This window comes from Fusarium musae, chromosome 7 (genome assembly GCF_019915245.1).
Source record: "Fusarium musae strain F31 chromosome 7, whole genome shotgun sequence".
Lineage (NCBI taxonomy): Eukaryota > Fungi > Ascomycota > Sordariomycetes > Hypocreales > Nectriaceae > Fusarium > Fusarium musae.
In genome coordinates, this window is record NC_058393.1 from 1425956 (window position 1) to 1439827 (window position 13872).

At 49.1% G+C, this 13872-nt stretch overlaps 3 protein-coding genes across 3 annotated transcripts; 2 read left to right on the forward strand and 1 right to left on the reverse strand.

Annotated features, from left to right (window-relative positions):
- Window positions 1–44: 44 nt before the first annotated feature.
- On the forward strand, window positions 45–5194 carry J7337_009627 (uncharacterized protein; the record flags this gene model as incomplete). The annotated part of the gene is made up of 4 exons (XM_044827222.1): window positions 45–234; window positions 290–4609; window positions 4662–5083; window positions 5138–5194. The coding sequence occupies 4 exons, from the start codon at window positions 45–47 to the stop codon at window positions 5192–5194; spliced, it is 4989 nt and encodes a 1662-aa protein (XP_044677816.1).
- A 916-nt stretch (window positions 5195–6110) lies between these two features.
- Window positions 6111–7589, reverse strand: J7337_009628 (uncharacterized protein; the record flags this gene model as incomplete). Its single annotated transcript, XM_044827223.1, has 2 exons — window positions 6111–6316; window positions 6368–7589. The coding sequence occupies 2 exons, from the start codon at window positions 7587–7589 to the stop codon at window positions 6111–6113; spliced, it is 1428 nt and encodes a 475-aa protein (XP_044677817.1).
- A 2272-nt stretch (window positions 7590–9861) lies between these two features.
- MIP1 (DNA-directed DNA polymerase gamma mip1) lies at window positions 9862–13331 on the forward strand (the record flags this gene model as incomplete). Its single annotated transcript, XM_044827224.1, has 2 exons — window positions 9862–10024; window positions 10075–13331. 2 exons carry the CDS (start codon window positions 9862–9864, stop codon window positions 13329–13331), a joined length of 3420 nt encoding a protein of 1139 aa, XP_044677818.1.
- Between the last annotated feature and the right edge of the window lie 541 nt (window positions 13332–13872).

Here is a 13872-nt window from a genome sequence, read left to right on the forward strand (position 1 = left end):
CTGTCGCCTCTTTGATCAACATGCGACAGCATTGAACCATAAAAATGGCCGAGATCACCGCTTTAGATGCCCTCCAAGCTTTCCATCAAGGGCTTCTATCATTACGCGAAGGTCGCGTGGAGGGCGCAGAGGCACTGGGCAACGAATTTCTCGTCCAGGTCTTTGAGACAGAATTAGGGAAGTTATGGGACAAACCAGCAAGGAAAGGGGACAATAGAAATGCTGTCAAGTCTGGTAAGGAGTTTGTTGGCGCAACTAAAGGTTCTCTCCCATCTAACTGATCACACAGGCAAAGTCGTCATTGACGGTGACGAGTACTCAATAAACGACAACTTCCAGCAAGACGTTCTCACATTTTCTGACGAGGTAGAACTTGATGAGCTCGAATCTACCCGGTGTTTACTTGAATCCCAAGAAGACCCCGACACGCTGGGCCGATCCCTTCTCGAATGTGCCATTATCCGATTCCACCAGCAGCGCAAATACGTTCTGGACATTGTTAGACTTCTCCTCGAGCTAGAAGGCCTCGACGATGATCTTGCCGACACCGAAGCTCTCGAGAGCGTCAAGCTCTACGTGGCAGAGCGTTTGCTTCAGCCAAGCATGGGGACAGATGCTACAAAGCGGATAGTACCTAGATGCATGGCTTCCATGAAGGAGATTAAGGCCTGGCTTCAGAAGATAGGAGACAAGATCGCTGCCGCCCAGACTCTTGGTCAAACTACAACAGGGGGCATCTCTGAGCAGATGGAGACTATCGAGTTCTCCAGAGTCAGCTTGATGCAACAACACGAGCTACTGGGTGTCATCCTCTGCCGGAGCATTGAAATGAGACAAGGGTCAACACAAGACTTTATTGACTTCGTTTCGGTTCTCCAGAAAGTTGATAGGTACGATGCTCTGCTAGTTCACCTTATACCATCAATTGGAGCGTACATTTCGGTGTTCGGGTCTGCGGAAGGAGGATATGATCTCATCAAGGCTCGTGAGCTGAATGGCAAACTCTTTCCTGCAGATAGTCCTCTGTGGCCATTGTCTCAGCTACAGGCTGCTTTCCGTGCTTGGTGGCTCGCTGAGTATAGTGGTTTTTATGTGGATGATCCTCCGGAGGCTGCAATCCCCCCCAACACCGACTTAGATGAGGAGGATCGACAACGATCAAAAGCTTTCCTAGAGTCTTTGAAGGATGGATCCTTTGACTTTCTTCTTTCTATCGCTGCTGATGTTAAGTCTCCTGACTGGCACGACCCTGTGAGAGCAGGCATGCGCAAATGGCTCCAGCGAAAGTCTCCCGCATTAGCACCGGATGCGATACCGTTCGCCGACTTCTTTCAATTGACTCTGATGCTCCAGCTTGAAGTATTTGTCGATGGCTTCATCTCTAACCTTCCCGATGTCCTACGAAAACTTCGGGTGGAGGAGGATGAGCAACGTCAATCCAGCCAGACTCACGAGCAGGATCTCGATCTCGAAAGATTCTTGTTGGTCATTGCGTACGCTTATGAGGGCCGACCCGATGCTGCTATGAATTTTTGGTCCGATCCCGACAGTAACCTGGCTGGCTTCATGCATTGGGCTTCTCGTAGAGCCTCAACGCCTCTGGTAACAGCTTTCTGCGAGATGCTCCAGGCTATTTCGGAGAACGAGGAGTGCGCTTCTGCTGCACACGAGTTCTTGATGGATGAGGGCCATCATTCATCCGGGAAGATGAGAAAATCGCAGTCTTTGACGTGGGCACAAATCTTCAGGGAGCTCGACTTCTTCTCTGCCAAGATAAGACAGAAGCCAACACCGCCCCAGACAATTCGTTATCGAAATGAAAAGATGAGCAGTGATCAAGCAGAGACCGAACCAGAGTCGGCCATGATGCTTGAATGCTACCTCCGATTAATGTCAAAGCTGGCCAGCGAAAGTGAGACAACCAGACAGTTTCTCCTTCACAATCCCAATTATAGCCTGGTCGAAACATTATATGAACTCGCAAGCAGTCCCATTCCCCCGCGTTTACGCGGCTGTACTTTTATGGCTCTACGAGCTTTAATGGTACGAAAGTCGCTTCAGGAGGGCATTCTTATGTGGAATTGCCTTGATACCTGGATCACAGGAGGGTACGCTTCTCATCCAATCACTCGCCAAGCTCAGCAATCACCGATTGTCTCCATGGACCGTATCTTTGATGAAATTAGCAATGGCTTTGAAGACCCCGAGTCTTTTATCCAACTCCTACTTTCTCTTATATCTCCAGCCATCGATAGCAGTCCCCTCAATGATGGATTGCCATTCCCCGAAAATCTCGGCTCGGCTTCCCGCATGCCTGGTATTGAGGTTTATGTCGACTTCGTGATGGGACTGGTTTTTGCTACCAAGGCAAATGATCTTCAAGATGTGAACCAAACTCGCGTTCTTCGCTTAAGCTGCCTGGAGTTCATCTTGGTCTGCCTCAACACATTCAACGAGGATCTTATTATCATGGCTAATGAAACAAACATCAACGTTGATGGAGTCATCGCAACTACCGACCTAGCCACCTATGTCCGCATGCATCCTTTTGCCAGAGTGATGGAATGGATGTTTAACGAAAAAGTTATGGCCGCTCTGTTCAACACGATTCATCAAGAGCCTGTAGATGTTGGGAATGCTGCACCAGACTCGCCCCTTATTCTTGGCATCTTACGTGCCGTTGAGGTTATTAGCAAGGTCCTTGACCTCCAAGCCACCTATCTCAACCTTGTTCGGCCCATCATCAAACTCCAATCAAACCAGCGCCGACCTCCTGTATCGAATGCCGCATTTGCCTCGTTTGAAGATGGCCTAGTAACTCGATTGAATCTTGTTGTCGATCTAGGCAACTATTGTGGCATCGGACACCCAGACCTTAGTCTTGCATGCCTAAAGTTGCTCGAGAAGATGTCTTCTTCGTCGAAAATTACTGCTGTCTGGTCAGGCTCTAATCGTCAAATGCACCGCAACAAGGCTATTGTGGCCTTGGAGGCGAACGGTGAACACGAAGCCATATCCCGATCATTTGTCTCGGAACTGATAACTCCTCTTGAAACTGGGCGTGAAGCAGACTCCCCAGCTTATGTCACCAAAATTTACATTCTCGACTTCCTATATCAATGCCTACAAGAGACGCCCCGCAAGCCGACGATTGCACACTTGCTCCTCGGCTTCAAGTGCGGCATTGACTCTGTGTCAGTGGATGCTAAGGGCGCTTTCGCTTCGAGAACTTCCCTCTTCCACACATTATTAAGACTACTCCTGGAGGCTCCCTCTGGCGATGCCCAAGGAATGCGACAGTGGCTCATCGCTATCAAATCACGTGTGATGCGCATTCTACACATCCTTTGGAGTTCGCCCCTATCTGCACCTGTTGTGGTCGAGGAACTTCGTGAGAATGAGATCCTCTTCCACCTTTTGTTGCGCGAAACAGTCATCAATCCTGACCTCCCTTGGGAAGGTGAGAATGTCGCCATGGTGCAGTTCCCAGTGACAGATGGTGCTGTGGCTCTAATCGATTTCTTGTCTCTCCGAAGTATGGGCTTGGAATACATTGCTATGGAGCTTTGTAGTATAGCTCAGAACCGTATGCCCAGCGTGAAGCGTCGCATCTTTGAGGCTCTGAATGGTCAGATCATTGGAGAGGGAAACACACCTATACCGATTCCAACTATTTTCGACCTCTACGACTTCCTCCTCCCAGAGGGCCTTTGGGAGATTCTATTGCCCCCTCTTCAATACTATAAAAACATCGACCTCTCAGCCTGTCTTGAGAACGACGCAGACTCCAACCCAATTTACAACCTCGAGCGAGTCAAAGAAGTTCTGCTTTTGAAACGAGGTGAGGCTCAAGGATCGGGGGCATTGGTTGCAGCTCAAGATCTGGCCGCTATCGAACGCGAAGAAGGCATGATAATAGAATACCTTATCTCTTCAAATCGACAGAAGCAGCTCACGACACAGAGCCTCAAGGTGCTGAAGACATGGACAAAACTTTTACTCGTTATGATCGAGTCGAATGATTTCAAGGGCTCAGCACAAACCTCGTTCTTCCTGCAGGCCCTACAATCGATTCTACCCAGTTTAGAAGCATTTGCTTCTGAACGACCAGATGAGGCTTTCGAGCTTGCACGGCTGGCCAAGATATTACTCTTCAAGCTTGACCTCTCAGCATCAGCAGACGACAAGCGAGGCTCAGCCATCGGTAATCTCGTGAGTGACAAACTCTTTCAACTTTTTCAGATCTGCTTGCAAGCTATCGGCAAGTGGGCTGGAACCCCGGAGTTGAGATCCGTTTACTATGGTATCTGCTATCGCTACCTGACTGGCATGGCTGATCAAGGATCTCTGATCTCGAATCGCCCCAAGACTATCAAGACGATCCAAGTGTATGGTGAGCGCTTGATAAATGTTATCTGTGATGATGCCTACGGTGGTGAAGCTCAATGCCAGACAGCGGCACTGATCCTACTCAACGCTCTCATCAGCTTAGGGCGTCAGGAGAGCGATGGCCATGTCGTAGAGACTCTCAACCGACTTAATTTCATTGGCATCATGGTGGATTCTTTGCGAAATATCATGCAAGAGTGGCATGAAGTCTTCACATCAGGTACGTCTTTGTTTGCTTCCTCGCCGAAACTACTGCTGACTCTTTTGTTCAGGCACCTCTGAGCAGCAGAATTACCAGAATGCTCGCCTTGCTCTACTCCTTGAGCTTGCGCAGACACGATCTGGAGCCAAGTATATCATCCATTCCAACCTTTTCCGATCACTTGAGGATTCAGGTCTCTTTGGAGCAGATCCCGAACTTCAAATCAACAACACCAACCCTCGTGCTCTGGAGCAACACTATGGCCTTCTTGCTCAAGTCGTGCGCATTATCGGTGCCGCCCTTGTCTCTCGCGGTAGCCACAACGTGGTGCAGGGCCGCAAATTCCTTACCGAGCATCGGATGCTCGTCACGCATACCCTCAAACGAAGCGCGGGTATCGGGAGCGGCAACGCGGATGAGGGCCTGGATCAGAATATTGAAGAGTTGGCTGAAGGGCTAATGGTTATCATCGCAGCGACACGGTTCCTTGAGGTAACGCTTGCTCACTCCCTCAGATACACAACCAAGCAACTAACAAACTTGCAGTTCGAGAATGAAGTCCTTCCTGAGCCGAAGCAGCAGAGCCACGGTCTCTTCCACTAAGCCAGTCCAAGAGAAGGAGAGATGCCCTAGATATAATTTGCAATGACATAAAGGAATGCGTGTCAAGATGGGATATAGGCTGTAGAGTTAGGCGGCGTTGGCAGGATAGCGTGGAATGGAATATGCGTTTGAGTGTGGTTTAGTCTGTATAGGTGAAATAATCAATCACATTAGTGCCAAGACGAGACATGGAAAGCGACCCTCGTGCTGATTTTACCAGTTGTGAGCCCAAGGCCATGGTGGGAAGAGAAACATGGGCTCTTCTACACTTCATTATGGTACGCAATTGGGATGGGCATGCTTTCAACAGCTGCATTTGACATATTCTGACATCTTACATCTCGGTTCATAATCACTGCTTTAAATATTCGACAACTGGGATCGGCACAAAGCAAATCAAACTGTATCAAAGGTCTAAAGTCTATGCGCCATATACTGTTGCCTAAACACCAAACGGTCAACCCGATGGATGAGTGAGTCTGTGTCCTTTTCATGGGTACGGCATGATACGTATATCCTTCGCCTGGCCACCTTAGTTACTCCGAGTGCGCCATTTCCTGAGCGACGCAACAACCGTTGTTGCGTATTAAATCAATGCACAATGCAGTCCTATGTTCCCCTTATCCATGTAAATGCTGGGTATCTTTATCTGACGCCCCAAAGTGACCCGCCCGCCGTAACGTTAAAGAAGAAAACACTATATAAGCCACGAGGGCGTGTGGCGGCTAGCTCAACCCCGTACCTGTGACGAGTTCCAAGTATCCGCAGATGTCGATCAAGTCGATTAAACGGAGTGCCACGTATCAACAACGACGGTGCATTAGAGTCAGCCATCAAACTCTGAACCAAGTGCTCAACTGCGCTATGGGTCCAGAGAATCGCAGCAGTCGCCCATCGTAGATGGTTGTCGATCACATCAAGACAGTGTATTGGCCTTGCGCTTTCCTTTCCGTGTGGCAGTCATGAGCTTCAGTTCAAGGGGCCAGTATCCTTTGGTCTTGCTGTTATAGCTTTCTCGAGGCTTCAGGTCAAGTCTTTGACGGCACATGGGACATTTTCCCTTGGTGACGTCGACATTAAGAGACTGATGCAAGCAGGAAGCGCAATATAGATGGCCTTGGGCTGTGTTAGAATCGTACATGAATCTTCAAAATCAGAACCGGAATCACTTACCACAATGTGTGACTGTGAGGTTAGAGCAGTCGTCCATACAGATGACACATTGAAAGGCAGCAAGCTTGACGCGATCATCCTTTTCTGGCTTTCGACCTTCCTCGAACACTTCATTGGTCTCGGTCAGATCGATGGTGTCGAATTCGGCTTTGGCTTCAACGTCGATAGGGGACCGAGTTGGGCTTGTGCCGAATAGTTCAGCATTCATATCTTTGCTGGTTGCGGGTGACTTTCTCTGTCTCGACGTGGGCCGGGGCCGCGGGGGGGCCGCGGGTGCAGCAGTCGTTGATGTTCTTCGTCGTTTATTCGCGTGTACTGAACCAGTTCGAGCAGCCGCAGCTGTGGTACTTCGCCGAGTTGCGGGTGGCATAGCTTCGGAGAAGGAGCTTGCAGGACTATCGAAGAAGAAGTCGTTCTCCTCGAGGGAGTCGAAAACAGGCAACGATGCTTGAGATTCGCCAGTAGAGTTGCTAGCCGAGGAGAGCTGTGTTGTTGTTCGCTCAGGGCCAAAAGGGTGGAGGATGCAGTTGGTGGACGATAGTTCTGGGGCCGTTGTATTTGTGGTGGCGGATGCGGTGGTGTTGCGGAATGCACGATGCGGCGTGGGAGCCTGAACGGCTGATTGAAGGCTTACGCTATGGGACTGACTCGGCCGTGAATCGGGGTTCGTGAACGGTGGGTACGATGAGGGCGACGAAAAATCACCATCGGCAAGGTCGGCGAGGAAATCGTCCTCGATCTCGGCAGCGAGCAGTGAATTCTCTAAATCGGCGTTATGCAAAGACTCGGAATGGTCATTTTCCCAGGAACCGATTGGCGGAAGCTCAAAGTGTGTTGATGATGCGCTCGCTGGTTCTCCCCAAAGTGATGTTTGGATATTCTGGGGTGGAGGGGAGTCGGATGGCCTCGGCTGTTGGGTGGTTGTTAATGGGCTTGGTGTTCGATTAGGACGGAGGCGAGAGTTGGAAATCAATGGTGGCAAAGAGAGGTACGTTAGAGGTAAAGACGATGATGTTGTTGTTTGGCGAATGTGGGAGCGGCTCGCACCAACACCACCACTGCTGCTTCTGCTGCTGCTATTGCCACTGCTGCCACTGGCACTGGCACTGATTCCATCAATATCCAAGTCGACTGTCCTCTGAGCACGCGAACGCGGTTGTGTATTTGAGTGTGGAGCTCCAGCAAAATCAGGAGGTGACACTATCCTCGTGGTGGTTGACATGGAGATTGTTATCGGAGGAGAGTAATAGTCGTTTGCCGAGTTCAAAAACAAGTCGGCGTTGCCTATTTCAATCGGTTACAAAGGAACGTCAGGAGTTGACTTGCTACCGTGGAATACGTGGGGACATTGGATTCGGCTAGAGCGTGGCAGAAGCAAGAAGGGACAAAGGCAGAGGCAAGGCAAGGCAAGGCAAGGCAAGGCAAGGCAAGGCAAGGCAAGGCAAGGCAAGAAAATAATGTCCAAAATACGGGTAGAGAAGTGAGGATGAATTTTGAATCTCTAACCTTGCAACATATAAGAGAGGAGAGAATCCATATACAAGAATTCTTGCTCCATTGTTGGTGGGCGTCAATGTCACGGGAAGGGAAGGGAAGAAATGGTACAAATAGCGTGGAGATGCACCACTCTTTAAACCAAACAACCCACTGAACCCGGCCTGGCTTTGGGCGGGCCGCCTTGGTCTTGGGCAGGGTTGAGCTTGGACTCGGGCTGTACGAATCGGATGTGAGTTGAAACCAGAAGCTTGCCCTGGCTGGCTGAGAGTGGAAGAAGGGATGAAACAGCCCAGGTCAATACAGAGAACGACGACACAAAGACGCGCGATACATCAAGAGCAGGGAGAGTATCAAGGGCTCTTTGTATCGCAAAAGGGCTGAGTATGGAAGGGTAAAGAAGTCGGGGACACCTAAAGGATGCAAACAGTATGAGAAATAACATTCATATAGTAATAAACATATAATAACTCATTCGGGATCAAATAACCGGCTGCGGGAGCTGAGCCGAGCTGATTGATGCGAATGGAAGTGAGTGTGAGCCAACAAGGGGTCTCGGCTCTGCCAGCAGGAAGCCTCTTATTGCCAGAAAACATCCAACCCATGCCTGCTGAGCAACCCTGCATTAATACCTACTAAGGTACCTGACAACCTGGATAAGTATGTACCTACCTAAATTGATCTTGCCCATTCACTGATCTCTACCGAGTGTATGAACTGTAAGAGAACAAACATCATTCCCTCTCTTTGCCCACTCAACCCAACCTCCGCATAGTAGCAATCCATTAACTGTTGACAGCCACAGTCAAAAGGCACCTGGCTATGGTGATATCATCAGATATCGAGACTCGGATATGCAGCTTTTTGCTAGTGTCATCATTCCACCATCACTCGGATGATGGCGTTCACGTTTGCCTTGGACAAGTTCGGGTCCCTGCATGATGCATATCGCAATAGACCTCGACGAGACATTCCATACGCAAGTAATACCAGAGTTTGCTCAAATCTATGTTTCCATTCAACACAACTCAATAACAGCTGGTGTTCTGTGTTGCAAACCGTATCCACGGCAATTTCCATCTGCTTTGTGGGTTGGGATACACGACTGAGTCCAGACGCCACCGAAATTCTTTCCAACATCAGGAACCTATACGGATAGCTAGCTGAACTAGGAAAACTTCAAGGGATGAACGGGGATTCCCTCTAGTGTTTAGTTTCATATCCTGGTTTTCAAGCTAAGCAATCATCTCAAGAACACAAGGGTAGGTTGAAAGGACATTTTCATGGTCTTGTGGATGATGGTCTTGATGTAAGCTTTACCACCATATTAATTAACTACAAGACAGTGAAACTACCTATAAGCATTCGTCACACGAGATTCATCTCTCCTAATTGCAGACAAACCCTCTGAAGCAACGATTCTGGGCTTTGCATAAACATCAATAGGTATCTTTCAGGACATCGAAGCCAATACTAAAGTCTAACGTCAGCACCTTAGGCATAACTTTTCGTACTACATACTACAGTACCTAGTAGATTAGAGGACTGAAGATTGCAAGAGGTGCGACGTTTGTAGCAAATCACCTCATGCCAGCTTTTTTTTTTTTTTCGGGCCATTGCCTCTACTTCAAGATACCACACGTTATCATGTATTCTGCCATATCTCTTCTATTACAAACCCTACTACCTTGTAAGCTTGCCTCCAACCATGCCCCTCCATCTTTTTAGACCCTTTGCATCTCATTCCCCACTCCTATCTGAAGCACATGGGAAAAGACCCACCAAGAATGCACGGCGTCATCCACTTAACAGGGGTGTCACCTCACTAATTTGGTCAAGATTCATCCAAATGCCAAATTCATCATCCTGGCCTCTATCATCTAGGGCTATCTCTTGCTTCTGTCAAACCACAGCCCGGATATAGACGAAACATTACCGATACATCCTAGCGGATCAACTACAGTATCAGAAGCCGTGATGCTATCGTGCTGCACCTAATTATGCTCATATCGGCTGCTGCTCAGCCATTGCGCGGTTCGACGCCCAGCTTCATCCGAATTGCTCGTCACCAGGCTTTTCGCCGTCATGCTTTGCGCGCTCATGTCCGATGGCTGGCTGCTGTCGCCGACAGCATCAAATCGAACCCAAAGAGCACGCTTGCACGTAAGAAAAGATTCACCATCCACAACCCTATCATACTAACTTTATCGCAGTGCCCTCCGAAGCCCGATATAACGAGATAGGCGTCCAGCAACTCAGCTCTCACATATTTGACCAGATTTTCCCTGACGGTGTCAAACCTCCACCACAAGAGCTGGTCGAGTTATCAAGAGACCATCTAAGGCGCCATGACTTGCTTGGAAAGAATACCGATAAATCCGAACCCATAGCTTTCGATCTTCCCCCTCTCCAAGGGCGCACACTTGACGAACATTTTCACAAACTCGGAGTGGATTGCGCGGAGCCGTATCTGGCATATGCAAAAGAGTTCGCCCGCGCCAATCCACCCCCAAAGCCTCGAAAATGGATACATCAAAGCGGCTGGACGAAGTATTATCCCGATGGGCAGACCGAAAAAGTTGAGGCTCCTGATGAAGAGATGTTGTCGTTTGACACTGAAGTTATGTGGAAAGTCAGCCCCTTTGCTGTGATGGCCTGCGCTTCCAGTCCGACTGCCTGGTATGCGTGGCTGTCGCCGTGGCTGTTAATGGAGACCACCAATGATCGACAATTGATTCCATTAGGCGACCCGAATAAGGCCAAAATTATTGTTGGACACAACGTCGGCTTCGACCGAGCGCGGGTGTTGGAGGAGTATAGTGTCAAGCAGACTCGAAATGCCTTTCTCGACACAATGTCGCTCCACGTCGCTGTGAACGGTATGTGCTCTCAACAGCGACCTACTTGGATGAGACATAAGAAGAATCGAGAACTACGGGACCAAGTTGCGAGCAAGACTCCGGATAATGATTTAGCGGTATTGATGACCAGCGGCATGCATGATGAAGAAGAGCTCTGGGTTGAACGAAGTTCCGTCAACTCTCTCCGTGATGTCGCCAAGTTTCACCTCAATATTTCGATTGACAAAGCTCTTCGTGACGACTTTAGCGAACTGGACCGGGAAAAGATCCTGGAGAGACTAGACCAGCTTCTGGACTATTGTGCTGCCGACGTGTCAGTCACTCATCGTATTTACCAGATTGTTCTCCCCAACTTCCTAGAGACATGCCCACACCCCGTCAGTTTCGCAGCCCTCCGGCACCTTTCGTCCGTTATTCTGCCGGTTGACAAGTCCTGGGATGCGTATATCACCAATGCCGAAGCTACATACCACAAGCTCAATGATGCCGTTGAGGAACGGCTTATTGGTCTTACTGATAAAGCGTTGGAGATCAAGGATAAGCCTGAGGTCTACACAAATGACCCCTGGATGCAACAACTCGACTGGTCAGGACAAATGATCAAAATGGTCAAAGGCAAGCGGAAGAACGACCCCCCAAGACCTGCAGCTAGGCAGAAGAAACCTGGTATGCCCAAATGGTACAAAGACCTCTTCCAAACCAACAATGCCCCTATCAACATCACTGTTCGAACGCGAATCGCTCCTCTATTACTAAGACTAGCTTGGGACGGGCACCCGCTATTCTGGTCTGACAAATATGGTTGGACGTTTCGCGTACCACGAGCGGAAGCCTCGAAATATACAGCCAAACAAATGATCGAATGCAAATTCGACGAGAAAGAGATCCATTTACGCGACGACCATGCCCATACCTACTTCAAACTCCCTCATAAGGATGGTCCGACGGCTCGCTGTGCGAACCCAATGGCAAAGGGCTATTTGGCTTACTTTGAGAGCGGCATTTTGTCCTCTGAGTACTCATATGCTAAAGGGGCTTTGGAAATGAACGCATCATGTTCTTATTGGATCAGCGCGAGGGACCGCATCAAATCTCAAATGGTTGTCTATCAAGATGACCTTTCACGTCAAGGCATACAAGCTGAGAGTGGGCACAAAGGCAGGGAGGCCAGCGCTAACGGCTTTATCTTACCACAAATTATTCCAATGGGTACTATAACTCGCAGAGCAGTCGAGAATACCTGGCTTACTGCTAGTAATGCCAAGAAGAATCGAGTGGGCTCTGAGCTCAAGGCAATGGTAAAGGCACCTGAAGGCTACTGCTTTGTGGGGGCAGATGTTGATTCGGAGGAGCTTTGGATTGCCAGCCTTGTCGGCGACGCAACCTTTAAGCTTCACGGTGGAAATGCTGTTGGGTTCATGACCTTGGAAGGCACAAAGGCTGCCGGCACCGATCTTCATTCGCGAACCGCATCGATTCTTGGCATTACCAGAAACGATGCCAAGGTTTTCAATTATGGTCGAATCTATGGCGCTGGTTTGAAGTTCGCAGCGACTTTGTTGCGGCAGTTTAACCCCAATCTGTCGGAAAAAGAGACGTTGGAAACGGCTTCGAAACTATATGCAAATACTAAAGGCACCAAGACCAACCGCAAGGTGCTCTACAAACGACCCTTTTGGAGAGGCGGCACCGAATCATTTGTCTTTAACAAGCTGGAAGAATTCGCCGAGCAAGATAAGGCAAGAACGCCAGTACTGGGAGCTGGCATCACTGAAGCTCTTATGGGACGATACATCAGCAAAGGTGGTTATCTGACATCGAGAATCAACTGGGCTATCCAATCATCAGGTGTTGACTACCTCCATCTGCTCATCGTTTCCATGGACTACCTGATCCGCAGGTTCAACCTTGATGCCCGACTTGCTATCACAGTTCACGACGAAATTCGCTATTTGGTCAAGGATACGGACAAATACCGCACTGCACTTGCTCTGCAGGTTGCCAACCTGTGGACCCGTGCCATGTTCTCCCAGCAGGTCGGCATTCAGGACCTTCCTCAGTCATGTGCTTATTTCTCTGCTGTGGACATTGACCATGTGTTGCGCAAAGAAGTGGACATGGAGTGCGTCACACCGAGCCACCCAACCCCTATTTCCCCTGGAGAAAGCATCGATATTAGCACACTTCTGGAGAAGGGAGAAATTGCAAGGCTAGATCCTGATATCGTCCCTGATGCAAAGTATGCTCCCAGACTAGATCAGATCGATTATACCCCCCGAGTGCCTATTATGCAGGGTATTCAGGAGTCAGCGCAAGAGTCAATCCCCTTCCTCAAGGCCCAAATCGTCAGTGACGACGTGGAACTTCGAGAGATTGTCAAAGACGTCCAGAAAGCCAAACTCGCTGCAGCGCCGAAGAAAGACAAGCCGTTGAGCAGGAAAGAATTGCAAAGCGTGTTGCCTTACAGAGCATACCCAAGACTAGTCCCCATGGACGAGCCTGTCTCTGTATCTGAGGCCCTGAAAGTCAAACCCAATGCCTACGAGAGCAGAAAAATGGCGTGGCCGAAATACTCCGGCAAGAGCTGGAGCCAAAACTCGAGGATGTAAACCCACCCACGCCCTTGAGGCAACTCGGGAGGGCGTAGTTGTATATTTCTTTTGTACGCTTTGTTTGGCGATGTATTATAGTTACTCACGTGGAGGCGTCTATTTGGTTGTATGAATATGTATGATTGCATCTGGGTCTGGTGTTTAGTGTTGGTTGGGGATCTGGGGATGGGCTTCGGGGGCGTTAAAGGGGGCTGCTGTCTTTATGTATACTTGCAAACCATATAATAACTCTTTGTGTTATCCTTTGATTGACATGTTGGCTGATGCCATGGATTGCTTTACTGGAACGTTGCTTCGCCATGTTTATTGATTGCTGAGAACTCATGTCGAAGCTACAGAACATAGACACTAACTAACGAAGCCGACATGAAACTTTAAGGTGAGTGGGTGAAGGCTTGGCGATGGAAGGATCAAAGATTGACCCCTGTAGCACATCAAGCGCCTCGTTTTGAGTGATCCATGTGTACTACTGGTATTGGCTTGACTAGCCCAGGCACAAAGAGACTGGGCGTACTCTCAGTTAAATGTTCTCACAAGT